This window comes from Brienomyrus brachyistius, chromosome 23 (genome assembly GCF_023856365.1).
Source record: "Brienomyrus brachyistius isolate T26 chromosome 23, BBRACH_0.4, whole genome shotgun sequence".
In the NCBI taxonomy this organism is placed as follows: Eukaryota; Metazoa; Chordata; class Actinopteri; order Osteoglossiformes; family Mormyridae; genus Brienomyrus; species Brienomyrus brachyistius.
The window spans coordinates 18,446,809-18,467,976 of NC_064555.1; the positions used below are offsets into that span (position 1 = coordinate 18,446,809).

General features: G+C 43.2%; 2 protein-coding genes and 1 long non-coding RNA gene across 11 annotated transcripts; 1 reads left to right on the forward strand and 2 right to left on the reverse strand.

The window, feature by feature from the left end:
* Positions 1-36: 36 nt before the first annotated feature.
* On the reverse strand, positions 37-19,185 carry LOC125718805 (zinc finger protein 384-like). Of its 5 annotated transcripts, none has more exons than XM_048992903.1 (12): positions 19,035-19,185; positions 14,831-14,898; positions 14,205-14,460; positions 11,312-11,434; positions 9,532-9,570; positions 7,940-8,106; positions 7,734-7,807; positions 7,404-7,628; positions 4,935-5,102; positions 3,962-4,040; positions 1,730-1,888; positions 37-1,307 (listed from the first exon to the last, which is right to left on the reverse strand). In XM_048992903.1, exons 2-12 carry the CDS (start codon positions 14,894-14,896, stop codon positions 912-914), a joined length of 1,752 nt encoding a protein of 583 aa, XP_048848860.1. In that variant the 5' UTR covers positions 14,897-14,898; positions 19,035-19,185; the 3' UTR covers positions 37-911. The 5 variants fall into 5 exon arrangements, with proteins under 5 accessions (XP_048848860.1, XP_048848859.1, XP_048848861.1 ...); XM_048992902.1 differs by having other exon boundaries at positions 7,734-7,810; positions 19,035-19,184; XM_048992904.1 differs by lacking the exon at positions 9,532-9,570 and having other exon boundaries at positions 7,734-7,810.
* On the reverse strand, positions 1,897-3,955 carry LOC125718806 (uncharacterized). 5 transcript variants are annotated; one of them, XM_048992912.1, is made up of 2 exons: positions 3,056-3,955; positions 1,897-2,470 (listed from the first exon to the last, which is right to left on the reverse strand). In XM_048992912.1, the coding sequence occupies exons 1-2, from the start codon at positions 3,921-3,923 to the stop codon at positions 2,184-2,186; spliced, it is 1,155 nt and encodes a 384-aa protein (XP_048848869.1). In that variant the 5' UTR covers positions 3,924-3,955; the 3' UTR covers positions 1,897-2,183. The 5 variants fall into 5 exon arrangements, with proteins under 5 accessions (XP_048848869.1, XP_048848868.1, XP_048848866.1 ...); XM_048992911.1 differs by having other exon boundaries at positions 1,897-2,704; XM_048992909.1 differs by having other exon boundaries at positions 1,897-2,782.
* Positions 19,119-21,160, forward strand: LOC125718811 (uncharacterized). The gene is made up of 2 exons (XR_007384935.1): positions 19,119-19,245; positions 20,632-21,160. It is a non-coding gene; the product is annotated as an uncharacterized LOC125718811 (long non-coding RNA).
* Positions 21,161-21,168: the final 8 nt, after the last annotated feature.

The window sequence follows — 21,168 nt, forward strand, 5'->3', positions numbered from 1 at the left end:
ATCAGCATTAGAGGAATAGAAAAACTGAGTCACTGATGTTTTTATGCGTGACTTTTATTGTCCTGCAAGGAGAAATATTTGCCTCAGATGTGTCGATATATACAACATGGAGCATCATGTATGCATACTTAATAACAGTATTAATAGTAGTAGGAGCAATAATAATACCATTAATAGTAAGTTTAATAAGAACCATGTTATTGGGAAAGACACAATGAAATGCTACAGGATTACAAAACAAGAACCAGCCAATGACAAACAAGCACTCACCCCGGCGGGCAGAAAAGGCTCGGTGATTGGCTGCTGTCGTGTTGCATGTCAGTGATTCAGTATGAATTACCTTTTTAAATACTTTTTAATATTTTTTAAGAAGTGAAAACAACATTCTTCCCTTTTTGAAAAAGGTTTTTTTTCTAAATATTTTACAATAAAGATTACAGTTATTTCCAACCAGTAATAAAAACAATAATGACATAACAATAACTACTGTAACTATTTGACTGAAAGCCTATATAAAAAGCCTCCCAAATAGTGGCAGACAATGGAAATCATATATTGTTTTGATAATCATCACAATCAACGTCATCGCCTTTGTCAACAAGGTTTTAGGGAGGAGCAGGGAGTATAAAACAATAGCAAAATGCCCCCCCAGCCCCTACAGCCTCAGACAATATAAAATGAAATAAAAGACAAATTTAAAATGAAAGGTGAGAAACTAGAAAAATGTATCTATGTACTCGTGATACCATCCTTTCCATCCACAAACATGCGAGTACCTCTCTCTCTCTCCCTCTCATACCATCACTTTGAGGATTGAGAATAACCCCCCCGCCAGCAGTTCTGGTACACCCCCTCAGACTCTCCTTTCAGTCAGCATGAGGTCTGTACATCTTCCTCCTGCTCACCAAAGCTTATGAATTTAAGTGCTCCACCTGAATGGCAGAGGTGGACACAGTCAGACAGAGGTCTTTATGGACAGCTAGATCAGCCACACTTACTGGTTTGTACTGGATCTCCCCGGCTGACACAGTTTTGTACTGGTGCAGGTCAAACGGGCATGGAACCCCTTCGGCCTGGGGGTAACTTCGGGGAGTGTTAGGGTTGCCTTGGTTTTGCCCCTGACTGGCTCCACCCCCACTGCCAGCCCCACCTCCAGCACCGGCCCCACCCTCTCCCCGGCCCTGCCCGCCTCCCCCAGGAGCCTGGCTCTGATTGGGCGGCTGCTGTGCCTGTTGCGCTGCTACAGCTGCAGCGACGGTCAGTGGGTCTGGGTTGTGTTTGCGCATGTGCTTCATAAGGTAAGTCTCCTGTCAGAAAGGGAAAGGGGGGTTAGGGTTTTGTGAAGTGAAAACGACATATATGGAGAAGAACAAGCTGCACACAAACCAAAATCAGAACATGCATCACTGGGGGGAAAAACCACATGAAAAAACAGGCTTCTGCAAATATATATGCATGAAATCTTTAGCATAAATATCATGGTAAAAATATTCTGGGTGGACCCTAGAATTGGGATGTTGTTGCAGAGGGTAGTACTCGTTTAACCTCCGGGGCTAATACTGTTCTGTAGTGGGGCAGATCACCTAGCTGGGCATGCCTACCCGGAGCATCTTCCTCCACTAGCCTTAGAAAAAAAAAATTGGTCAGGAGGCCCTACTGTGTGGGCCATCCGCAGTGCAACAGAGAGCAGCGTAGGAAGAACCGACGTCGGAAACGAGAGGCAGCGTACCGAGGTGTAGGAGCGGTTGCAGAGGCCGCAGGAGTAGAGCTTGGCGTGCTTGACGGTGTGGGTGGACAGGTGCACCTCCAGGCTGGTGGCGTCTGTGTATGCGCGGTGACAGCTGTGGCACTTGAAAGGTTTATCCTTGTTGTGTTGCCGTCGGTGGGACTGGTAAGTGAAGACAGATGGACATGTCAGTTCCTGAAGATCTGATCTCTTCCCCAGCAGCTGAACCCAAGTCTTCCCTGATTAGTAACTGCTAATGTTTAACAAAATGATTTGAGAAAAAAACTCTCAGTGGGCAGTTTCGCAGGTATACCAGCTTGCTAATGCAAATAGCAAACTCCTTCAAACAGTCAATCATGTGGCTGCAATTCAAAAATATATAGCATACAGACTAGGTCTCACTGTTGATACCATATATGGTGGGTCCAGCATCTCAGAAACCACCACCATGTACCAATTAGCTAGATGTACATAATTGCGTCAGTCCTTCATGGTACTCGCTAGGTGTCCCTAATAATGTGGGTCCTTCCCGGTACTCGCTAGGTGTCCCTAATAATGTGGGGCCTTCCCGGTACTCGCTAGGTGTCCCTAATAATGTGGGGCCTTCCCGGTACTCGCTAGGTGTCCATAATAATGTGGGTCCTTCCCGGTACTCGCTAGGTGTCCCTAATAATGTGGGGCCTTCCCGGTACTCGCTAGGTGTCCCTAATAATGTGGGGCCTTCCCGGTACTCGCTAGGTGTCCCTAATAATGTGGGGTCTTCCCGGTACTCGCTAGGTGTCCATAATAATGTGGGGCCTTCCCGGTATTCGCTAGGTGTCCATAATAATGTGGGTCCTTCCCGGTACTCGCTAGGTGTCCCTAATAATGTGGGGCCTTCCCGGTACTCGCTAGGTGTCCCTAATAATGTGGGGCCTTCCCGGTACTCGCTAGGTGTCCATAATAATGTGGGGCCTTCCCGGTATTCGCTAGGTGTCCCTAATGATGTGGGTCCTTCCCAGTACTTGCTGGGTGTACCTAATAATGTGGGGCCTTCCCGGTACTCGCTAGGTGTCCCTAATAATATGGGTCCTTCTCGGTACTCGCTAGGTGTCCACAATAATGTGGGTCCTTCCCGGTACTCGCTAGGTGTCCATAATAATGTGGGTCCTTCCCAGTACTCGCTGGGTGTACCTAATAATGTGGGTCCTTCCCGGTACTCGCTAGGTGTCCCTAATAATGTGGGGCCTTCCCGGTACTCGCTAGGTGTCCCTAATAATGTGGGGCCTTCCCGGTACTCGCTAGGTGTCCATAATAATGTGGGTCCTTCCCAGTACTCGCTGGGTGTACCTAATAATGTGGGGCCTTCCCGGTACTCGCTAGGTGTCCATAATAATGTGGGTCCTTCCCAGTACTCGCTGGGTGTACCTAATAATGTGGGTCCTTCCCGGTACTCGCTAGGTGTCCCCAATAATGTGGGTCCTTCTCGGTACTCGCTAGGTGTCCACAATAATGTGGGTCCTTCCCGGTACTCGCTAGGTGTCCCCAATAATGTGCGTCCTTCTCGGTACTCGCTAGGTGTCCACAATAATGTGGGTCCTTCCCGGTACTCGCTAGGTGTCCCCAATAATGTGGGTCCTTCTCGGTACTCGCTAGGTGTCCACAATAATGTGGGTCCTTCTCGGTACTCGCTAGGTGTCCACAATAATGTGGGTCCTTCTCGGTACTCGCTAGGTGTCCACAATAATGTGGGTCCTTCTCGGTACTCGCTAGGTGTCCACAATAATGTGGGTCCTTCTCGGTACTCGCTAGGTGTCCACAATAATGTGGGTCCTTCCCGGTACTCGCTAGGTGTCCCCAATAATGTGGGTCCTTCTCGGTACTCGCTAGGTGTCCACAATAATGTGGGTCCTTCCCGGTACTCGCTAGGTGTCCCTAATAATGTGGGTCCTTCTCGGTACTCGCTAGGTGTCCACAATAATGTGGGTCCTTCCCGGTACTCGCTAGGTGTCCCCAATAATGTGGGTCCTTCTCGGTACTCGCTAGGTGTCCACAATAATGTGGGTCCTTCCCGGTACTCGCTAGGTGTCCCTAATAATGTGGGGCCTTCCCAGTACTCGCTAGGTGTCCCTAATAATGTGGGTCCTTCCTGGGACAGCTTGTCAAACAATCTGCAATTTTCCTGAAAAAAGCCATTTGTGGTGATCTCCTGGAACATCACTAGCTGTGGCCAGCAGCCAACTGCTGCTGAGTTACCTGCAGATTGGAGAGCTGAGTGAACGCCTTCTCACAACCAGGATGCACGCACTTGTAAGGTCGGTCTCCGGTGTGGATCCTGCACAGACAAACAACATCAAGCCCGGCTCCCTACTAGCCACTCAACAGCCACAACCATCAAGCTGTTCACATGACATTAAGCCCTACTGGTTCTTCGAGAGAACTGCACTCAAGCTCTGACATGGGCCGTATGAACACATGGTTTATGAACAGGCATGGCAGGATTGCTCTTCAAGACTAATGAAGCTTCACTCATTGCTTATTCTTTTATCTTGAATGATGAACAAAACACAAATAAATAAGGTTAGTTAATTCACCTCTCTGATACAAAATGTATGTTGCTATACTGTCACATGAGCGTTATGGCCAGAACAAGCTTCTCGCACAGCAGAGCATGTCCCTGTCATGGCAGTTACACGCCAATGTCATGTGACACTCAACATGCTACATGTATTAAATCCTGCCAAGTCCATTTATAAAAGATTTTAAGCAGAGGTAGAAAGATTAGGTCCAGAAAGTACAAACCCAGACCAAGATTTTATTCCAACCAACCAGTCGGGTACTCTGTGACTGTGACTCTTTATACTCAACCGGTTGGTTGAAATAAAATCTTGGTGTGGATTTGTGCTTTCTGAACCAGAATTTTCCACATCTGCTTTTCAGAAACTGAGAGAGCTGCAAAAACAGCAGGAGGCAGGAAGAGGTCTGACAGTGGTTCCTGGGTGGATGTCAGAGTGGTTCCTGGGTTTATGTCTGAGAGTGGTTCCTGGGTGCATGTCTGAGAGTGGTTCTTGGTGGATGTCTGACAGTGGTTCCTGGGTGGATGTCTGAGAGTGGTTCCTGGGTGGATGTCTGAGAGTGGTTCCTGGGTGGATGTCTGAGAGTGGTTCTTGGTGGAGGTGTGACAGTGGTTCCTGGGTGTTCCTCTGTGTACCCTGTACATGGCAGTTACCTGTTGTGCTGCTGTAAGTGACTGAGCTGCCTGAATGTTCTCTGGCAGTAGGAGCAGGTGTAGGGCTTGGCCCCGCTGTGGATGCGGATGTGCTGCGCCAGGTAGCTGGAGTTGGTGAAGGATTTGGAGCAGTGCGGGCACTTGTACGGTTTGCCCTCTGTGTGGTTTCTACCCAGAAGGGAGGGAGACAGAGAGAGAGAGACAGAGAGAGGTGTCAGTAACCCCTCAGGTAAAACCGAGCACACATGGTAAAGAGGCCTTGCAGGGCACAGGTAGGGAAGGCACCGCTGTGTGTCTGTGGCTGTGAAACACGGGACAGCAAACAGACATGAGCACAGATACCACCCCATCTCTCTCTCCAGCCTCTCCTGCCAGTCAGCTAGGGGGCAGTAAGGTGCGTAACACTGTACGACGAGCAGGTGACAGCTTGTGTCTCACCCTTTCTGCACAAGAAAGGCCGCTTTGGGGCGACTGGAATGACCCTGTTCGAGGAGTGCAAAAAGGTGCCCCCTATAGCTGAGCTGCTCTCATTACACTGACCCTCCAGCTACCTGTCTGCCTGTGTGCACGCATGTGTATCTGTGTGTGTCTGTGCGTGTGTATGTCTGTGTATGTGTGTGTGTGTGTGTGTGTGTGGGGGCAGGTGAGACAGCGAGGCAGAGAGAAACATGAAGATACACAAGACAGAAGCGCAAACATGACATGAAGATGAAGCAATCACACACGCATGCAGACACACATACCCAGTGTCATCTCACACACATAGAAATACAGACACAGACACACCCAGTGTCATCTCACACATAGAAATACAGACACAGACACACCCAGCATCATCTCACACATAGAAATACAGATACAGACATACCCACTGTCATCTCACACATAGAAATAGACACAGACATACCCAGTGTCATCTCACACATAGAAATACAGACACAGACACACCCAGCATCATCTCACACATAGAAATACAGATACAGACATACCCACTGTCATCTCACACATAGAAATATAGACACAGACATACCCAGTGTCATCTCACACATAGAAATACAGACACACCCAGCATCATCTCACACATAGAAATACAGACAGACATACTCAGTGTCATCTCACATAGAAATACAGACACAGACATACCCAGTGTCATCTCACACATAGAAATACAAACACAGACACACCCAGTGTCATCTCACACATAGAAATACAGACACAGAAGGGATGCCAACTACATATGTGCACAGCTTAAGAGTAGTTTAAATTTGATAAGGGACCTCATCGTTTTTCACCTTTTGTAGTCAAATTATTAAAAAAAAAATTTACATGGCAAAACCAGAAGCTGACCAAAGCCTTACCACAGTACAGTATAGTACAGTACAGTATGCTGGATCTTCGCTAAGCAATCTTCTGAGCAGGTAACCTTGCTGCATGTGCAAAAGCTGGTGATCAGCCACTGCTTTTTATGCTCAGCAAAATAAAATTTCTTTTAATATTTAGATTTTTAAACAAAACTGTCTGCTTTTACAGTATGGTTCTGCAACTGACATAGAATACAGGTCATTACCTATGAAGGTCACATTTTTTTCTTTTAGCAACTACCTGTCTTTCCATCAATATATAAAATTATATATAATTATATATGTTTAGTACCATGTTTAGCATCATATGACATCTGCCAGGAGGACTGTCCCTCTGTTCCCCTACATGCTGTATGTGTACACTGCTGGGAAGTTTGCTTCAGAGTTCAGCATATTCAAACATAACACATATAGTTTCCTGATTACAGATAGTGCAGTATCACTACATTATTACTGGTCTCACTACCAGGCTGCACTCCAATGGATTTCATTTGTATTCTAATCTTATTGAAATCTTATTTTGTATTGAAATCGTTAGATGCTATGAAAATTGGGAAGTACTCCGAAAATCCAGAGGAATCCAAATGACAGGACTGTATAAGTGAATACTGTGGTGCTTCAACGTTCTGTAATACTACAGTAAGAGACGACAACACACCATGAATATTATATAACAAGTGAACATTTAAGACATTTTTCATGGGATTTCATTGCACTACAACTGCAGAAAACTATGCCAGAGGTGGTATATGTCTAGGTATATGAAAATCTAAATCTTCCTTAGGGAATTAAGCTGGATTCTCACCTTCAAAGACGTTTCAAAAACTATGCATAGCAAACCTTCCTAAGTGGACGTTTTGATATTTTTGTGAAACTCCACCATGAAAAACACAGAATGTCTTTCATCAGCACCAGCTCAAACACATAGACACACAGACACTCCGTAAATGTACCAGCAGATGTTCATGAATGACACTTTATTTACTTCTGATTTACATGCCCCTCCCATCATCCCGCAAGCTCTATGCTCACTGTCATGGCCGCTCCTGCCCCCGCATGCAAGCAGAGCAGCGCTGTGTAGACAGTGAGGAAGGTGGGGAGTGGATACCTCGTGTGCTGCTGTAAGTGGCTGAGCTGCCTGAACGTCTTCTGGCAGTAGGTGCAGGTGTAGGGCTTGGCCCCGCTGTGGATGCGGATGTGCTGTGCCAGGTAACTGGAGTTGGCGAAGGACTTGGAGCAGTGCGGGCACTTGTGCGGTTTGGCCTCCGTGTGCGACTTGGCGTGGATCTGCATGTCTGACTTACTGAAGAAGGTCACTGCGCACATGCGGCACCTGCAGCCAGCGTCAGGGACACAGAGCGGCGAGGGTGAGAGCAGCAGTGGCACACGGCCTTTAAGTGAAGTAGCGCAGGGCTGAATGCGCGCACTTTCTCCTTACCTGTACGACTTGTTACCATCTTTACCAGCATGATCATCTTCATCGTTGGACAGATCATAAGGATCGGCCGCATGCTGCTGCAAAAAAATGAGATAATGATGAAGAAGGCTGGCCTGGAGGATTGGCGAGGAGCAGCGCTGTGCAGTGTGCTGTCCTGTTCTGTGCAGTGTTTTCCTGTGCAGTGCAGTACTGTGCAGCCTGCTCACCTGGGCCCCCGTGGCGAGGTGTGCCAGGATCAGCGCATCACTCCCAGTGGGCAGCGTGTGTGTGCTCAGCACGCCCGCCCTCTGCATCACGGACTTCTTCTTCCTACCCCGCTTCGAAGGGGTCGTCATTACCACAGCGGGAGAAACGGTGACATCATCCTTCTTGTCTGAGACAAAGGAGAAAAAAGAGGGAAGGGGAGCTCAGTGATTCTGAAAGACAGTGTACCTCCTGAGCCGCTCTGTGGAGTCTGCACTGTTCATTTAGATGCAAGATATTATGACTGATCTCCATAGTTCTTCTAACTAATCACCTACTTCACAGTATTTACTCTACTCATCCAAAGACCACCGCTTCGGCATAGTGCAACACCCCGCACACTGCGATAAAAAGCCAGGATCCCAAGGCTCTAGCATTCCTACTGCTTTTGGTGTCCCAAAGGGAAAGGGTGTAATGTGACTTTCCAGACAAGAAAAGAGCCAGACTGAGACTCCTGTACCAATCCTGAATGTTCTAGCAGGCAAGCACCTGCTGGCATAGGCACACAACTTGGCCCAGGATGCAGAACTCAGCCCAGCACTGGCTGGCTAGAATGAAGAGTGTAGACAACATACAGGTGACAGAGACTCGTGGGTGTGATGGACACTCAAGACAGTCAGTCTCACCTACACTCTGCACTGGGTTTGCAACCAAAGTTTAAGACCAAGGATGATCTCTTTCTTAAAAAAAACATGGTTCAAGGGAGGGTCTCAGGACAACTGCTGTGCAAGACACTGCACCCTGGACTGGGAAGTTTGCCTCAGACAGAACCAGTCTGCCTCAGAGAGGAAAAATATGCATGTGAAAGGACAGAGATACCGGCGGAACCCTAGTAAAGGATGATCTCCATAGTCAGCAGTAGGTGAGTTTCTAACAGTGATGCGTAGTTCCAGGAATGTCCACAGGCTAACATCAGATGTGAATCTGTTTTTTTCTGTATCCATGGGTGAAAAAAGGAACCAAACAACCTAATGACAGCACACCTGATGATGAGTATCGGTATGATGAAGGCCTGGAGGGGAGGGCGTCCAAAATACACTGCAGAGCTACCTTGGAAACATCCGGATGACGCTGATGAGTCACACTGCAATGCAATTTGTTGTTGGTGAACTCCTATAGCAGTGATTAAAGCCGTCCAGTCAGAAGGCAGTGGCCTTCCTCACAAGAAATCTCTCTCATATCTTTGGGGTAGTTTTGTATCTCATTGGAATACTCCCCAAGAAAGTTCCTAACTAAGATCATTGAAGTCCATCTCAATTTCCTTTGAAGTGGCAGGGATGCAAAAGCCATTCTGACAGACTGCAGAATTCAACCGGTTTAGAGAATCACATGAAAGTTTATCTAACAATGTTGCTGAGGCCTAACTGTAGACAGTGTGGTGTTGATTAGCAGTTCAGAACAGAAACCCAAAACTGTAAACAGGGACCAAACATACACTGACAGGGGTGTGGCTTCCAGTACAACAGTTCATGCTTCCAGCCCATGCATACGCGGAGGACGAGCTACGGCTGTGAGGTGTGGGCCGTGTGTGGCGAAGGGGACGCACGGTACTTACTGTGGCTGTACCGGTACAGAGAGGAGGGACGGCCTGCCTCTGGCAGAAATGAAAGAAGAGGGAAAACTCAAACATGTAAGCCGGACGCCGCCTCAGCACTGCACTGCGGCTGGAACTTAGCATGAGTGCTGATCTTACTGTCCTGCTGAGCAGGGTGGCAGCTTAGCGCCACTGCCAGTGTATCAGCACATAACTGTACAGTGCACATTTCCTCCATTACTGCACATCTGTCACACAGAATGGTTGCCGATAGTTAGGAACAAAAATATTGGACGCACATTTTTTATTTATTTATTTGAGGAACAAAGGTACCAAACACCCATATTACCATGCAAAGAGTAGATTGCCCCCATAAACTTGTATCAGATCCTTCCAGTGTCTGCATTGGGTTCGGGATTCATCAAGAATTTTCTGGTAGAGAAAAGAACTTATGTTTTGTTCAATAAGAAAAAGTGGAGGCGAGGCAGCAAATCATCCCCAAACAGCATCGCACTGCAACCGTCACGGTAACTTCACTATTTAATGCTGCATTTGCTTTTGACTAGAAATAATGGGATCCATGTTGTCCAAAAAGTTCCACTTTTGACTCACCTGTACATAGAACATTATCCCAAAAGGCCATTTCCCAGTGGCTTTTGTGAACTTTGCTTAGCAGACTGATAACCTGCCAGAGATCCACTTTTTGCACAAGCTCTCTCTTATGGCAAAACCAGGAACACTTAGCTTAGCTGAGGCTGGACAGGCCTGCAGTACTCTGGTCATTCTTCTGAGACTCCCTATATGAGTTGCCACTGCATATATTTGGAAATTTCGGCAGGTTGGCTGCTTCTGAGCAGACCCACCCTGTCCCAGGGGGTCTCTCTTTGACGGCAGCTGCTCTCGCTGTGCTTTGCTGGGGTGCCAGAGCCATCCAAATGGTTTTGTAACCATTTTCATTTTTACACATTTCAAAAAAAATATTTTTCTTCATCTCTTGTGTAACTCCTGTTAATCATGGCATCAGGTGCTTGAAGAATCATCGTGGTGACTAATTCTGAGGTTCGGTATCAGTGAGGTTTCTAATCAAGAGGGTCTCTTGCATCAATTTACCATCTAATTTGGTTAACTGGTCCATTAAGTAATAAGGGGGTTACTTTTCACATGGGTGATATGGGTGTTGGATAACTGTTCATTAAGTAAAACAATGAAATATTTGTTAAGTTGTGGTATGTTTTACTTGGCTTCCTTTTGTCCAATATAACCATTTTCCTAAAGAAAACACCATACAGTTTGCTAAATATGCAAAACTAGAAGAAATCAACATAATTTTCCACAGCACTGTTTTAACTTCTTATGGGGCTTAATCCAGATGCCTATTGATTAACTCATTTATGGTACTACAGGGTTGTTAAGTGTACTGAGTATCCTGCACATACGACTAAATGTGCGTTGTGAAGTATGCACTGACATCAGGTCTGGGAGTGTTGATTGTATGGGTACATGGATAAGTACTGTTAACATCTGCTATGGAAAGCTGGAAATAAGACTTACACACTGGGACGCAGTTACATATTGTCGCATAAAGCACTGATGCATTACCTGCATTTGGGGTATGCAGTGTAGATACTGTCATGGTGGCCCATTACAGCCTGGGGTGCAGGTGAAGATTGCAGCATAGAGCACCAGTGCATTCCCTGCGCTTGTAATGGTGGCCCATTACAGGAGTATAGACACTATCATGGTGGCCCATTACAGCCTGGGATGCAGTTACAAATTATTGTGCGTTGCGCCAGTGCATTACCTGCGTTTGGGGGGTGCAGTGTAGACACTATCATGGTGGTTGCCGGGGATCCAGAAACAAAAGACTGAGATGAAGAGGGTGGAGAGACCAAAGTGCCTTGGGGGGTGGTTATCACAAGCCCAGCTGAGAAGCACAGGAAGAGAGGAAAAACATTACCAAGGAAAATAGTACAGAGGAAAGAGAAACAGCAGCTCACACAAATACATACCCAGCTTGTACATGTTCATACAAACCAAAACCCAAACACGTCCACGGTTTCTTCTTGATATTACACTTAAACATTCAGTAATGAACATAGTAAGTATCTAGCTATGCTTAATTAGACTATTTGCTCATACCACAGTTGAGACACTACACTTTCTGCCCTTTTGAGCTTTGTTTAAAAGAAATATTGGCATACAACCCTCTGGCATAAATGAATCACCTGTGACAGTCCAAGCTAAACTAATCTGTGCTTCCATAGTAGTCCCACCCATGTAGTGCTGCAAGAGCCAGCCCTACACTGAATTTTTTTGCATTCATCGGTCTGACCTGCCTGCCAGGATACTCCTTTGATCCGTGTAATCTCATTCAATGCAGGAATGGCAGTGCAAGGCTGTGATGGAGTCTCTCCATTTTCCATAACCACTTGCCCTATCCTGGTCTGAAGCTTATCCCAGAAACTAGGGAAAGCAGGGAATATCACTCACTCACTCACACTCACACACACACACCCTATGGACAAATCTGGGAACTCCAGTTTACTTTTGCATGTAGGGGGGAACCGGAAAACCCGGAGGAAAAGGGGAGAACATGCCAACACCACACTCCAGGGCGGAGACCCAAACCCTGGTCTCCAGAGGCGTGAGGTACCTGTGCTAACCCCGGTGCCACTGTGCCACCCAACTGTCGTCAAATCTGCATCCTTATCATTGACAGGGCTGTACCACCCATGCGACTAAAACATACATGTTGGTCTTGAGTTTCGCTCGATCAGGAAAACAATGTTTTTAGAAAAGATTCAAGTCTAAGGCATACTGAAAATTCTTCTGTTTTGCATTCTTTGTTAATATATTGGACTATTTTGTTAAATTATCAGCATAACTATTTGAGTGAAAAGTTGAATCTTTGAAATAAGAACTGCATTTGTATAAAATCACTGTTTACATGTTGTTTTCTATTGCGTAATGTTTAATGATGCCATCTCATTGGCCTTCTGAACAGATCCCTACCACCACTGGTACCTCACATCTGCGCATGCGTAGCCGTACACTTCACGGCATATTTCATGACGGTGATTTGCACCAGTTTGTTTCATGACATTTTCACCACCCAATATTGATCCCGCCTGCATTTCTTTTCACTACATTGGGTTCATTTCAAGGCTGCTTGTGCGCGATCTCCACCAGCCCAGAATAGCATATGCAAACAGTGTTCTCTGTCTGTTCATTGAGGTTCTGCATTGCGCCTGCAGTTCTCCAACTGCGTGTTTATGGGTCTTATGCACCCCAGTCACGGCAGGGCGACCGTAAATATCCCTGACAGCTGCCACTATTATGCTGCAGCAAAGTCTTATGCCAACAGGACAAACACCTGGAGAAATGCATGTCATTTTGTCCATTTTTTTTTCTACTCCTACTGATTTGGAGTGATATAGATATGGCTGCAACAAATGCAAAATGTGCCAAGCTTCATATTTCAGTTCAAAGTGAACTGAAGCTGTACCAAAACACCATGTCGATGGACAGCAGCAATTTCAACTGATGGAAATTCAGGCTAACATTTCAGATATGGGATATTTAAGTAATAGTGTTGATCCAAATACTGGAAATAGATGATGAGGGTAAACACTTAAAATGCCAATGAGAGAAACTTTTTCCAATCAGTGGAATCATTAACACTCAGGGCCTGTATTACGATTCACGAAGCCGGATTTCTTTGCTGCCCCATATAACTTGACAGATTTAAATGGACGTTATCTTCATTCACTTATATTTAGCCCAGAAGTTATCTGACTTAATTTGCTGTAAATGTAGACAATATGGCTTGCTGTAAAGATGGCAGGATGAATGGACTGAGCTTTAAAGGATAAATGCGCTAAAAATTAAAAAAACATTAAAACATTTAAACTTCTAATTAGATGATCAAATTAGAAATAAAGAATGTGGAATTTTCATATTAAATAATTCAACTCAGTTATTTAATTCAATTATTTGTACCAAAGGATGCTTTATGGATTGTAGCTGTACATTTATTCATTTCCCCCATTTTAAAATGGCTTTAATGTTTTACCATGAACAGAACCAAACAGAATTTGCAAAAATTCTTCCATGTATTTCTGCATAAATACTAGTACTTCAAAAAAAAAATCTTTCAATGAGTATTTTGTTCAAAAATAACTTTTAAAAGCTATTGTAAAGGCATTGTAAAATCAAACTATTAACAAGTGATATGCTCAATATAATGTTCAACTATATTTCGGACAAAGTAAACAGAGTTCTGACTGTACCCAGACCCTAAAGTATTACTCATGAAACACTCGAGTAGTGTTTTTAATATATTCAGTCATGAAGTATCAATGCTATATAACTATGGAAATAAAAGTGCAGTAAAAATGAAAATGATAATTACAATCAATGTTCGTGCACAGAGTGGTTCAAACACTTCATACCCGTTCACAATGAGGATGTAAAAAATACATCAGAAATTGCTTGTGGCAACTTTCAAACAGTATGGGCGAATTAGCTACACAACAGTTAAAATTTGGTTGTTTACATCACATACACGTAAAAAACCCACTGGCCAATATCTGAGTGTAAAATAACTATAATACATAACTATTTTTAACACCCTGAAACACAAATCAGCTCTTCGATACAAACTGACAAAGCAGAGACATATGGACGTTACCAACCTGCTGTCATGATGCTGGTAGAGGGCACAGGCACCACAGTGATGTTCTGAGACGTGTGTGGAGGGTGTAGGGAACCTGCTAATGAGGTGGCCACACCTCCTTCCTGCTTGGGGGCCCGCGCCCCCGCCTCCATGGTGATGGAGCCTGGCACAGTCAGCACTGCGGTGGGGTAGGTGGAGGAGTGTGCGAAGGAGGAGGGGCTCTTCTCGGGGCCCAGCTGCTCCTTCATCTTGTTCAGGAACATGGCGTTTTCGATCTAGGGCGAAGGAGCAGCGTGTCACCCGCAAGACTCACACTCCATAAGATTCAGCTCCTTTTTTAATAACTTCTGCTTTGAGGCAATTCCTGTTTAACTATAACACCACTGAAGATATATGTGGTACCAAATGACACTGGTGGTGATGTGTGGCAGCTCCTAGGATTAGGTCCATGTTTCCTCTGCTCTTTTTGGTGGTGTAAGTCAGATGGAAGAGACCATGTTTGGAGGTGGTTAGAAATTACGCAGCTTGATTCCACCAATATGCTCAAAGGCCCCCCCGATGAAGACAAACATTTTTGTATACAATCTCTTTCTGGAAGATTTGGTATCATTTACATTGATATTCCAATAATAACAATATCCTCACCTGTCCTTGCACTGTAGGAACGGGAGACCAAAAGTATGGGGAGTTAAAATGGGAATCTTCCATCATTCCTACAATTGACAAGCACATTTTCATTAACACTGAGACGCTCATTCACCTGGCAGCATAATTAACCCTTCTCTCAACACATAGGTGCTGAGAAAAAGAGGAGGTCTCATCCAGCCAGGTGAGGCCTAGATGACCGTGGGTAATGTACCAGCCATAAGGTAGGTCTATGTGTCAGTAAGCAGCGCACAAGCCAGCAAGGGCCTACTTGTCCATATGCTGAGCACTATTGATGTGGGGCATATGTGAAAGTTAGCAGGACACAAGCCAGCTTGGATGTGTGTGTCAGTCAGCAGAACAAGCGCCAGTGTAAAGTCCACATGTAAATCAGCTGAGCAGAAGCCAGGTTGGGTCTGTGTGTAACGCAGCCAAGCACAAGCCAGGTTTGGTCAATATGTCAGTAAACAACATTCATTCAGGGAAACCCTGTGTCAGTAAATTAAGCATTATTCAGCAGAGGCCTTTGCATCTGTAAATAAAATATCATATAGGAGCAGCCCATGTTTTTAAAAAAAAGAGCATTATTCACAGGGGTCTACATAGTAAGAACTTCTCAAGTGGCACCTACAAGTGAGTGGGCCAAGCAGAATCAAACTCTTACTGTGTGACAATCATTCAAGTGTAGCGAATATGTCAGTAAGCATGAACACAAGCCAGGAGAGGGTTACATCTCAGATTGGCAAACGGGACATTGAAGGACAGCCTACAAGTCAGTAAACCACCAGCATTCAGGCCAACATTTCAGTCAAAAGAGCACAAGCAATGTGGGCACTACACACTGGACCAAGCTTCAGCATTAATACAAGACAAGCGAAATGTATATCCTGCATTACTGTCGAGTGCATGCATTTGCATCTGCAAACATCAATACCATTGTAATTACATATACATACAAACATAAATATAAATAATGCATAAAATACATAATGTCCATCACAAGGAATTTCAAATCTAAAGTCAAAACTTAAAAAGATATATATTCAAACTATTTCAAGATTTGGCCATTTTCCATTCTGTCAAATTTAAATTTAAATCAATTTCAGGTTTTATTGAATTGCTTGAAACAATACATATGAGAAGACATATAAACAAAATGCATAAACAATTGTGGTTTTAAAAAATAAACTGGAACCTAGGCCTGCACAATGTTAATATCGCATGTTATGCACATGCAAATGTCACATAGCAAGGACCGTGATAGTTAGTTGGGTTGAGATTAGGCTTGGGTGGCATCTAATTTTTTCATACCATCCATTCATATATTGAGGTATACAGTATCTTGATGGTATTATCAAAAGCAATTCCAGTATTTTGGATGCAATACCTAAATATAACTAAATACTGAAAAAATAAATACTGTAATACTGCCCAAGTCTAGTTGAGACAATAACTTCTCCAAAAAAAGTAATTTCCCCTGACAGAGTAAAACTTATCAAGCTTCGCAATTTTAATGATTGTCCCTTTTCAAGATTATCTAGCGTATGTTAATAATCAGCCTAAAATTTACAGCTCTGCATGTGCTCCCCGAGCCAATCATAAATTTTCATCCTTGCTGCCAGAATCACTCATAAACTGTGTGCTGCATTTGTGAGAAATTTAACTAAATGAGTGGAGGAGAAAGAAAGCGAATAAGGACTGACCACTAAGACGACCTTCCGCTGAATGAAAATATTCTGCATTCCAGAGAGACAAAATTTAGCAAAAGCAAGTGATCTGTCAGCACTTTGTGTCGGCACAACTGGTAGCAACACCACCCAACCTGACAGATTCTGTAGGTGGATGAATTCCATTACGGCTAGTTTATTTTGGGTAATTTTTCAGCTCCTTTTTTGCTTTATAAAAATTGCAATATTCATCATAAAAAATTCACATCTCGAATATTTGACTTTTTTCCAGTATCATGCAGCCCTGCTAGAAATATAAAATGGTTGCATCAGCACTGGCATACAGCACTGAAACGACCCATGAAAAACAGGTTTGTTTCAGAATGCTAATCAAAACCGAAGTTGTTCTTAATTTTCTGTCCAGCCTAAAAGGTGGATTGTAGCGAATGCATCATCGCCACACTTTCAGAGACGTAGCCACTCGGCCAATGGGTCATTTGGTCCATTACATTTACAATTTACATGATGAAAAATATGCCCTACAAAAAACAAGGAATTATACTTAAATTGGGCTTCATAATTCATACGTTTAAAATGGTTACTTTCCTACATCTAATATTTGCCATCAATAAACGTAAAATTCCTTACAATATTAACATGATACTTTCACATGTCAAAACTGCCCTGATAAGAATGACACACTAAAGTTTAGGGCTGTTTAATGCAGCAGTTTCAGTTGTGGATATAAGCGAACATTACAACTCTGGTATATCATGTGTTTTTCACCAATACATTAAAATCCATAATAAATGCTAGAGAGGATCAGTCCCTTAACAGATTGTACTGCCAGTATATTTAATTTAGGTCTAGCTCTTTTTTTCTTTGTACAGGATATGTATTATTCACACAGTCATGTTATACTTGCATGTATTGTGCAGTGAAATTTTATTTTTCATAGAAACACACAATTGCAATCAACATCCTTCCTGAAACGACCTGGACATCATGTTTGAGATCCATCTTTTTCTCTCAGCAAATAAATTCTTGGGGGTCTGGTACAGAGGTCTTTTGATGCCCAGACACAAGTACCCATGGAAAATGATGCTAAATCAGCTACAGGGGAAAAACTTTCAGCTTTTAATACATCCGTTTATTCTGTCTTAGGTACCAGCAGATTAACAGAATAAGCTTGGCAACATTTGAAATAGGAAATCTGACTGCAAGAACTTGAAGAACTACAACTTTTTAAAATGTATTTTTCTTGATTGTAGTGCCGCTGGCTTTGCACTACTGTACAGAACCACAGCTGAGGCGATTTTCCCCAAATCATCCCTGGAGTGGACTCTTCAAATTGTGGTTTATATGGATATCGGATATGGACCAGCCTTGAGGAGAAAATGTTATTTATCAGTTCATAACAGTTTGCCTTCATTCTGACTACTATTGTTTGCTTAGGAGCTCAATATCTAGTACTGCAAATTTTTTTTATTACAATATGGTCCCAAGTAAAACCTATAAAACACAAACTCCCACAGAATTCTGGAAAGACATACCCACTTTCCTCACTTCCTTTTTTTGTTAAAATTCTTTATGCAGTTTTCACAGGCTCAAAACTTAACAGGCATGAGGGTAAATTCATAAAATTACTTATTACGAGTTAGCTACACATTATTCCCAAGTTCTCCTGTTGATACAGAATTCGTTTTATTATTGTTTGCTTCAAAATATTTTTATTTCCCCAATAATAATAATAATATAAATACAATTCATACCTGTAAATGAAAATCATGTTTATAACAACAAAGACCAGCAAATCTTAATATATCCATATACGCTCTGGGCACATCGTCTTATTATTTAGCTATTAAGCTTTACTTAACATAGCACTGCATGACACTTGTGTGTTTTTGAGTACCACTCAATTTTTAATGCACCACCGTGCTTAAATTAAGTGTAATGAGCTAATTGCCTTTGATGCATTGTTCGCATTTTAATTTCATACCTTGGAATGCCTATTGACTCGTAAATGGCTAGCTAACTAAACGCTTTGATTAACGTCAAAACTCCTGCTATCCAACTGCAGTTGTATTGCTCTATATTGATCGTATTGTTGGTCCTACGTTCCACGCAAACAGAATATCATTGGAAAGTGGAAAATCTTATCGACTATATATTATTTATGTACTATTCCGGCTAACCTGCTAGCTTGGTTCCTGCCAAGCCTAGCTAGACTCCATTATTTGGCGGAATTATTCAAAACATTAAAATGCGGTTTAAAAAATCTACGCTCCCGCGCATCCACGTCTCACAGTGTTTCTCTCCGCTACTGGTCTCTGTGAAAATAAAAGGAAAAAAAAAACTCGGGTATAAAAAAAAAAAAAGGAGAGAAAAAAACGGTCGAAGCAGAAACCCCGACGCCAGGCGCAGCCTCCTGCTGACTTCCGGCAGTCGAGGTAGAGGAGACAGCCCGCACTTACGAATCCCTCAAATAAACACACGAATATCACTAATTTAAATGGTAATCAGGAAATAATTACCGGTGCTGCCGATTGTCTTTTCTCCCCGGGACTCCCTCGGGGCAGGACAGTTCGGAAACTCCGTCCAAATCCAGCCAAAACCACTAATTTAACGGATTTTTTTTCCTTCCAAATATTTTCTTTTTTTTCTTCTCTGGTGGGGCTACCCGACTCGACTACGCTACACTTCCGGTGAATAAGGTCAATATGCAAAACAGGTTAGCTACTTCCGGTGAGTGAGGTCATATGTAAAACGCCATATACAAAAGCTACTGCAGGTGATAGTTTTCCTCGAGTTCATACTCAGTGTAATTTATTTCATTATATATCGTTATTTAAAATGGGTTAGATAACATTGAAAAGAGCAGCAGCAAGAAGCATTTTTATCTCGTTCATTCAGGTATATTGCATTCGTTATTTGGGTAAAGAAAATTAAGAACAGCCATAGATAGAGCGTAGGAACCGGGAGGGGACGCAGACATCCCAGTATTTAACGTGGCTTCCTTAATAAACAGACCTTTGTATTTAAATTACAATTTTTTTGTTGCCCCCCTTCCTCCAAACATAAACTCTCTTCTACGCCGTTGCTTGTCTGGATGATGATATTGCTTTATATATTTTTCTTAATTTGTCCAATCTGTGAAAATGGTCAGAACTAGTAAAAAAAAAAGCCATAACTAGCTAAAAACAAACAAATAACTATTGCTTTAAATTAAGGCGGGGTGCTTGCTGCTTCGGCGTCTAGCTGCGACTGTTTGTTAAAGAGCGGAGTCTGAAAGCGGCCGCTGCGCGTGCCTTTATTAGCCACCTGCGCTGCCAAATTTATGGAAGCGTCCGGATTTATCTTGGGGAAACCCCCTTTAGATCCTGAAGTCCAAGCCCGATTTTTAATCTCAGTCCAGCATGCGTATTATTCCGTGTTTTAAATTTTAATATTGTAAAACCTAATTTCTGAAATGTTTCACACATACAATCACCTTGTTGGTTATGACAGCAGATTTAACGGTATTTCAGAAGGTAATATTCGGTGTTTCTATAGTAATTAATATATTTAAACGTTTTGTCAACCATCTTAGGCCAGAGGAACTTTTGTGTAATTATATGTTCATGTTAAGGCACGTTATCTTATCTTGATTTGAAACGACTTGTAACGACAATCAGTGTTTTCAAAAACTTTAATGAATGAAAACATTCAGTATTTTAATCATAAAGGTATCTTAAAATACCTTTAAAATAATTCCCTGTGTGTAATATTTAGGTATTGGTTAGTTTCAGTAATTACCTAAATTCAACTTTTAGTGATAATCGAGAACATAAAGAAATGCATTAGATATGTTTACTGCTCTGAATAAAATTAAATCAAAATGTAGCACAAAACAATTGTGAAATCATATAGCGCAAAAATTATATTTTTTTAATATAGACAATTTAATTATGAAAGGTTTTCTATTTGAAAAGAAGGGCCCATTGATATTTATAAAATAACGAGGTTTTTCAGATCCCATAGCTGAGAAATGTGTGTTAGGTGAGCGGACTGGCCCTCGATGCGAGTTCTGCCCCTGCACTGCACTAGATTCCTATCTAGGATGGTCATTGCCTCGTGTCGTTTGCTTCCTAGACTATGCTTCATGCACGAAACATCGCCAGGACCCAACCTAAAGTACTCAGTGCCCTTGGAGAGCAACCCCCAGCTCCAGAGACCCAGCACACCCCCGCCACCGCCTGTTCACCCTCCTGCCCTCTGCAAAGCCCTACAGGACTATTTACCTCCACATCCCCAGGCTGAGGAGTAGCTTCTGCCCCAAAGCCATCAGTCATCTTAGCCGAGCAGGGAACAGCAAACCCAAATTACCCCCCCAACACCTCCAGGAGCAGTCCGTACGCACCCATCTGCCAACCTGCCCCCCCAGACTACTGACTGTTTATAGGGCTGCTAATTCTAAACCACATGACTGTTGCCAATTAAAAAAAAATTGTCTAATGCTGCTGAAACATATGACTACACTTTGATTCAGCTTCATACTGTACATCTATACTGTACATCACTTCTGATTTACTTTCCTGTTTTTTATTTCTCTTAAAACTTTGATAGGAGGCACACAATTTTGTTATACATGCACAATGATAATAAAGATATTCTAAATATGCTCACTGC

Bases quoted from the DNA above. Each gene is read 5' to 3' on its own strand.
- LOC125718806 (XM_048992908.1), bottom strand. From the start codon at position 3,923: ATGTTCCAGGAGATCACCACAAATGGCTTTTTTCAGGAAAATTGCAGA. The intron at 2,705-2,743 runs GTACACCCAGCA...CCACATCATTAG, and splicing joins GGAAGGCCCCACATTATTAG to GGACACCTAGCGAATACCGG.
- LOC125718805 (XM_048992902.1), bottom strand. From the start codon at position 14,896: ATGATGGAAGATTCCCATTTTAACTCCCCATACTTTTGGTCTCCCGTT. The intron at 14,461-14,830 runs GTGAGGATATTG...CCTTCGCCCTAG, and splicing joins TTCCTACAGTGCAAGGACAG to ATCGAAAACGCCATGTTCCT. The intron at 8,107-9,531 runs GTAAGTACCGTG...CCTTTGTCTCAG, and splicing joins TCTGTACCGGTACAGCCACA to ACAAGAAGGATGATGTCACC.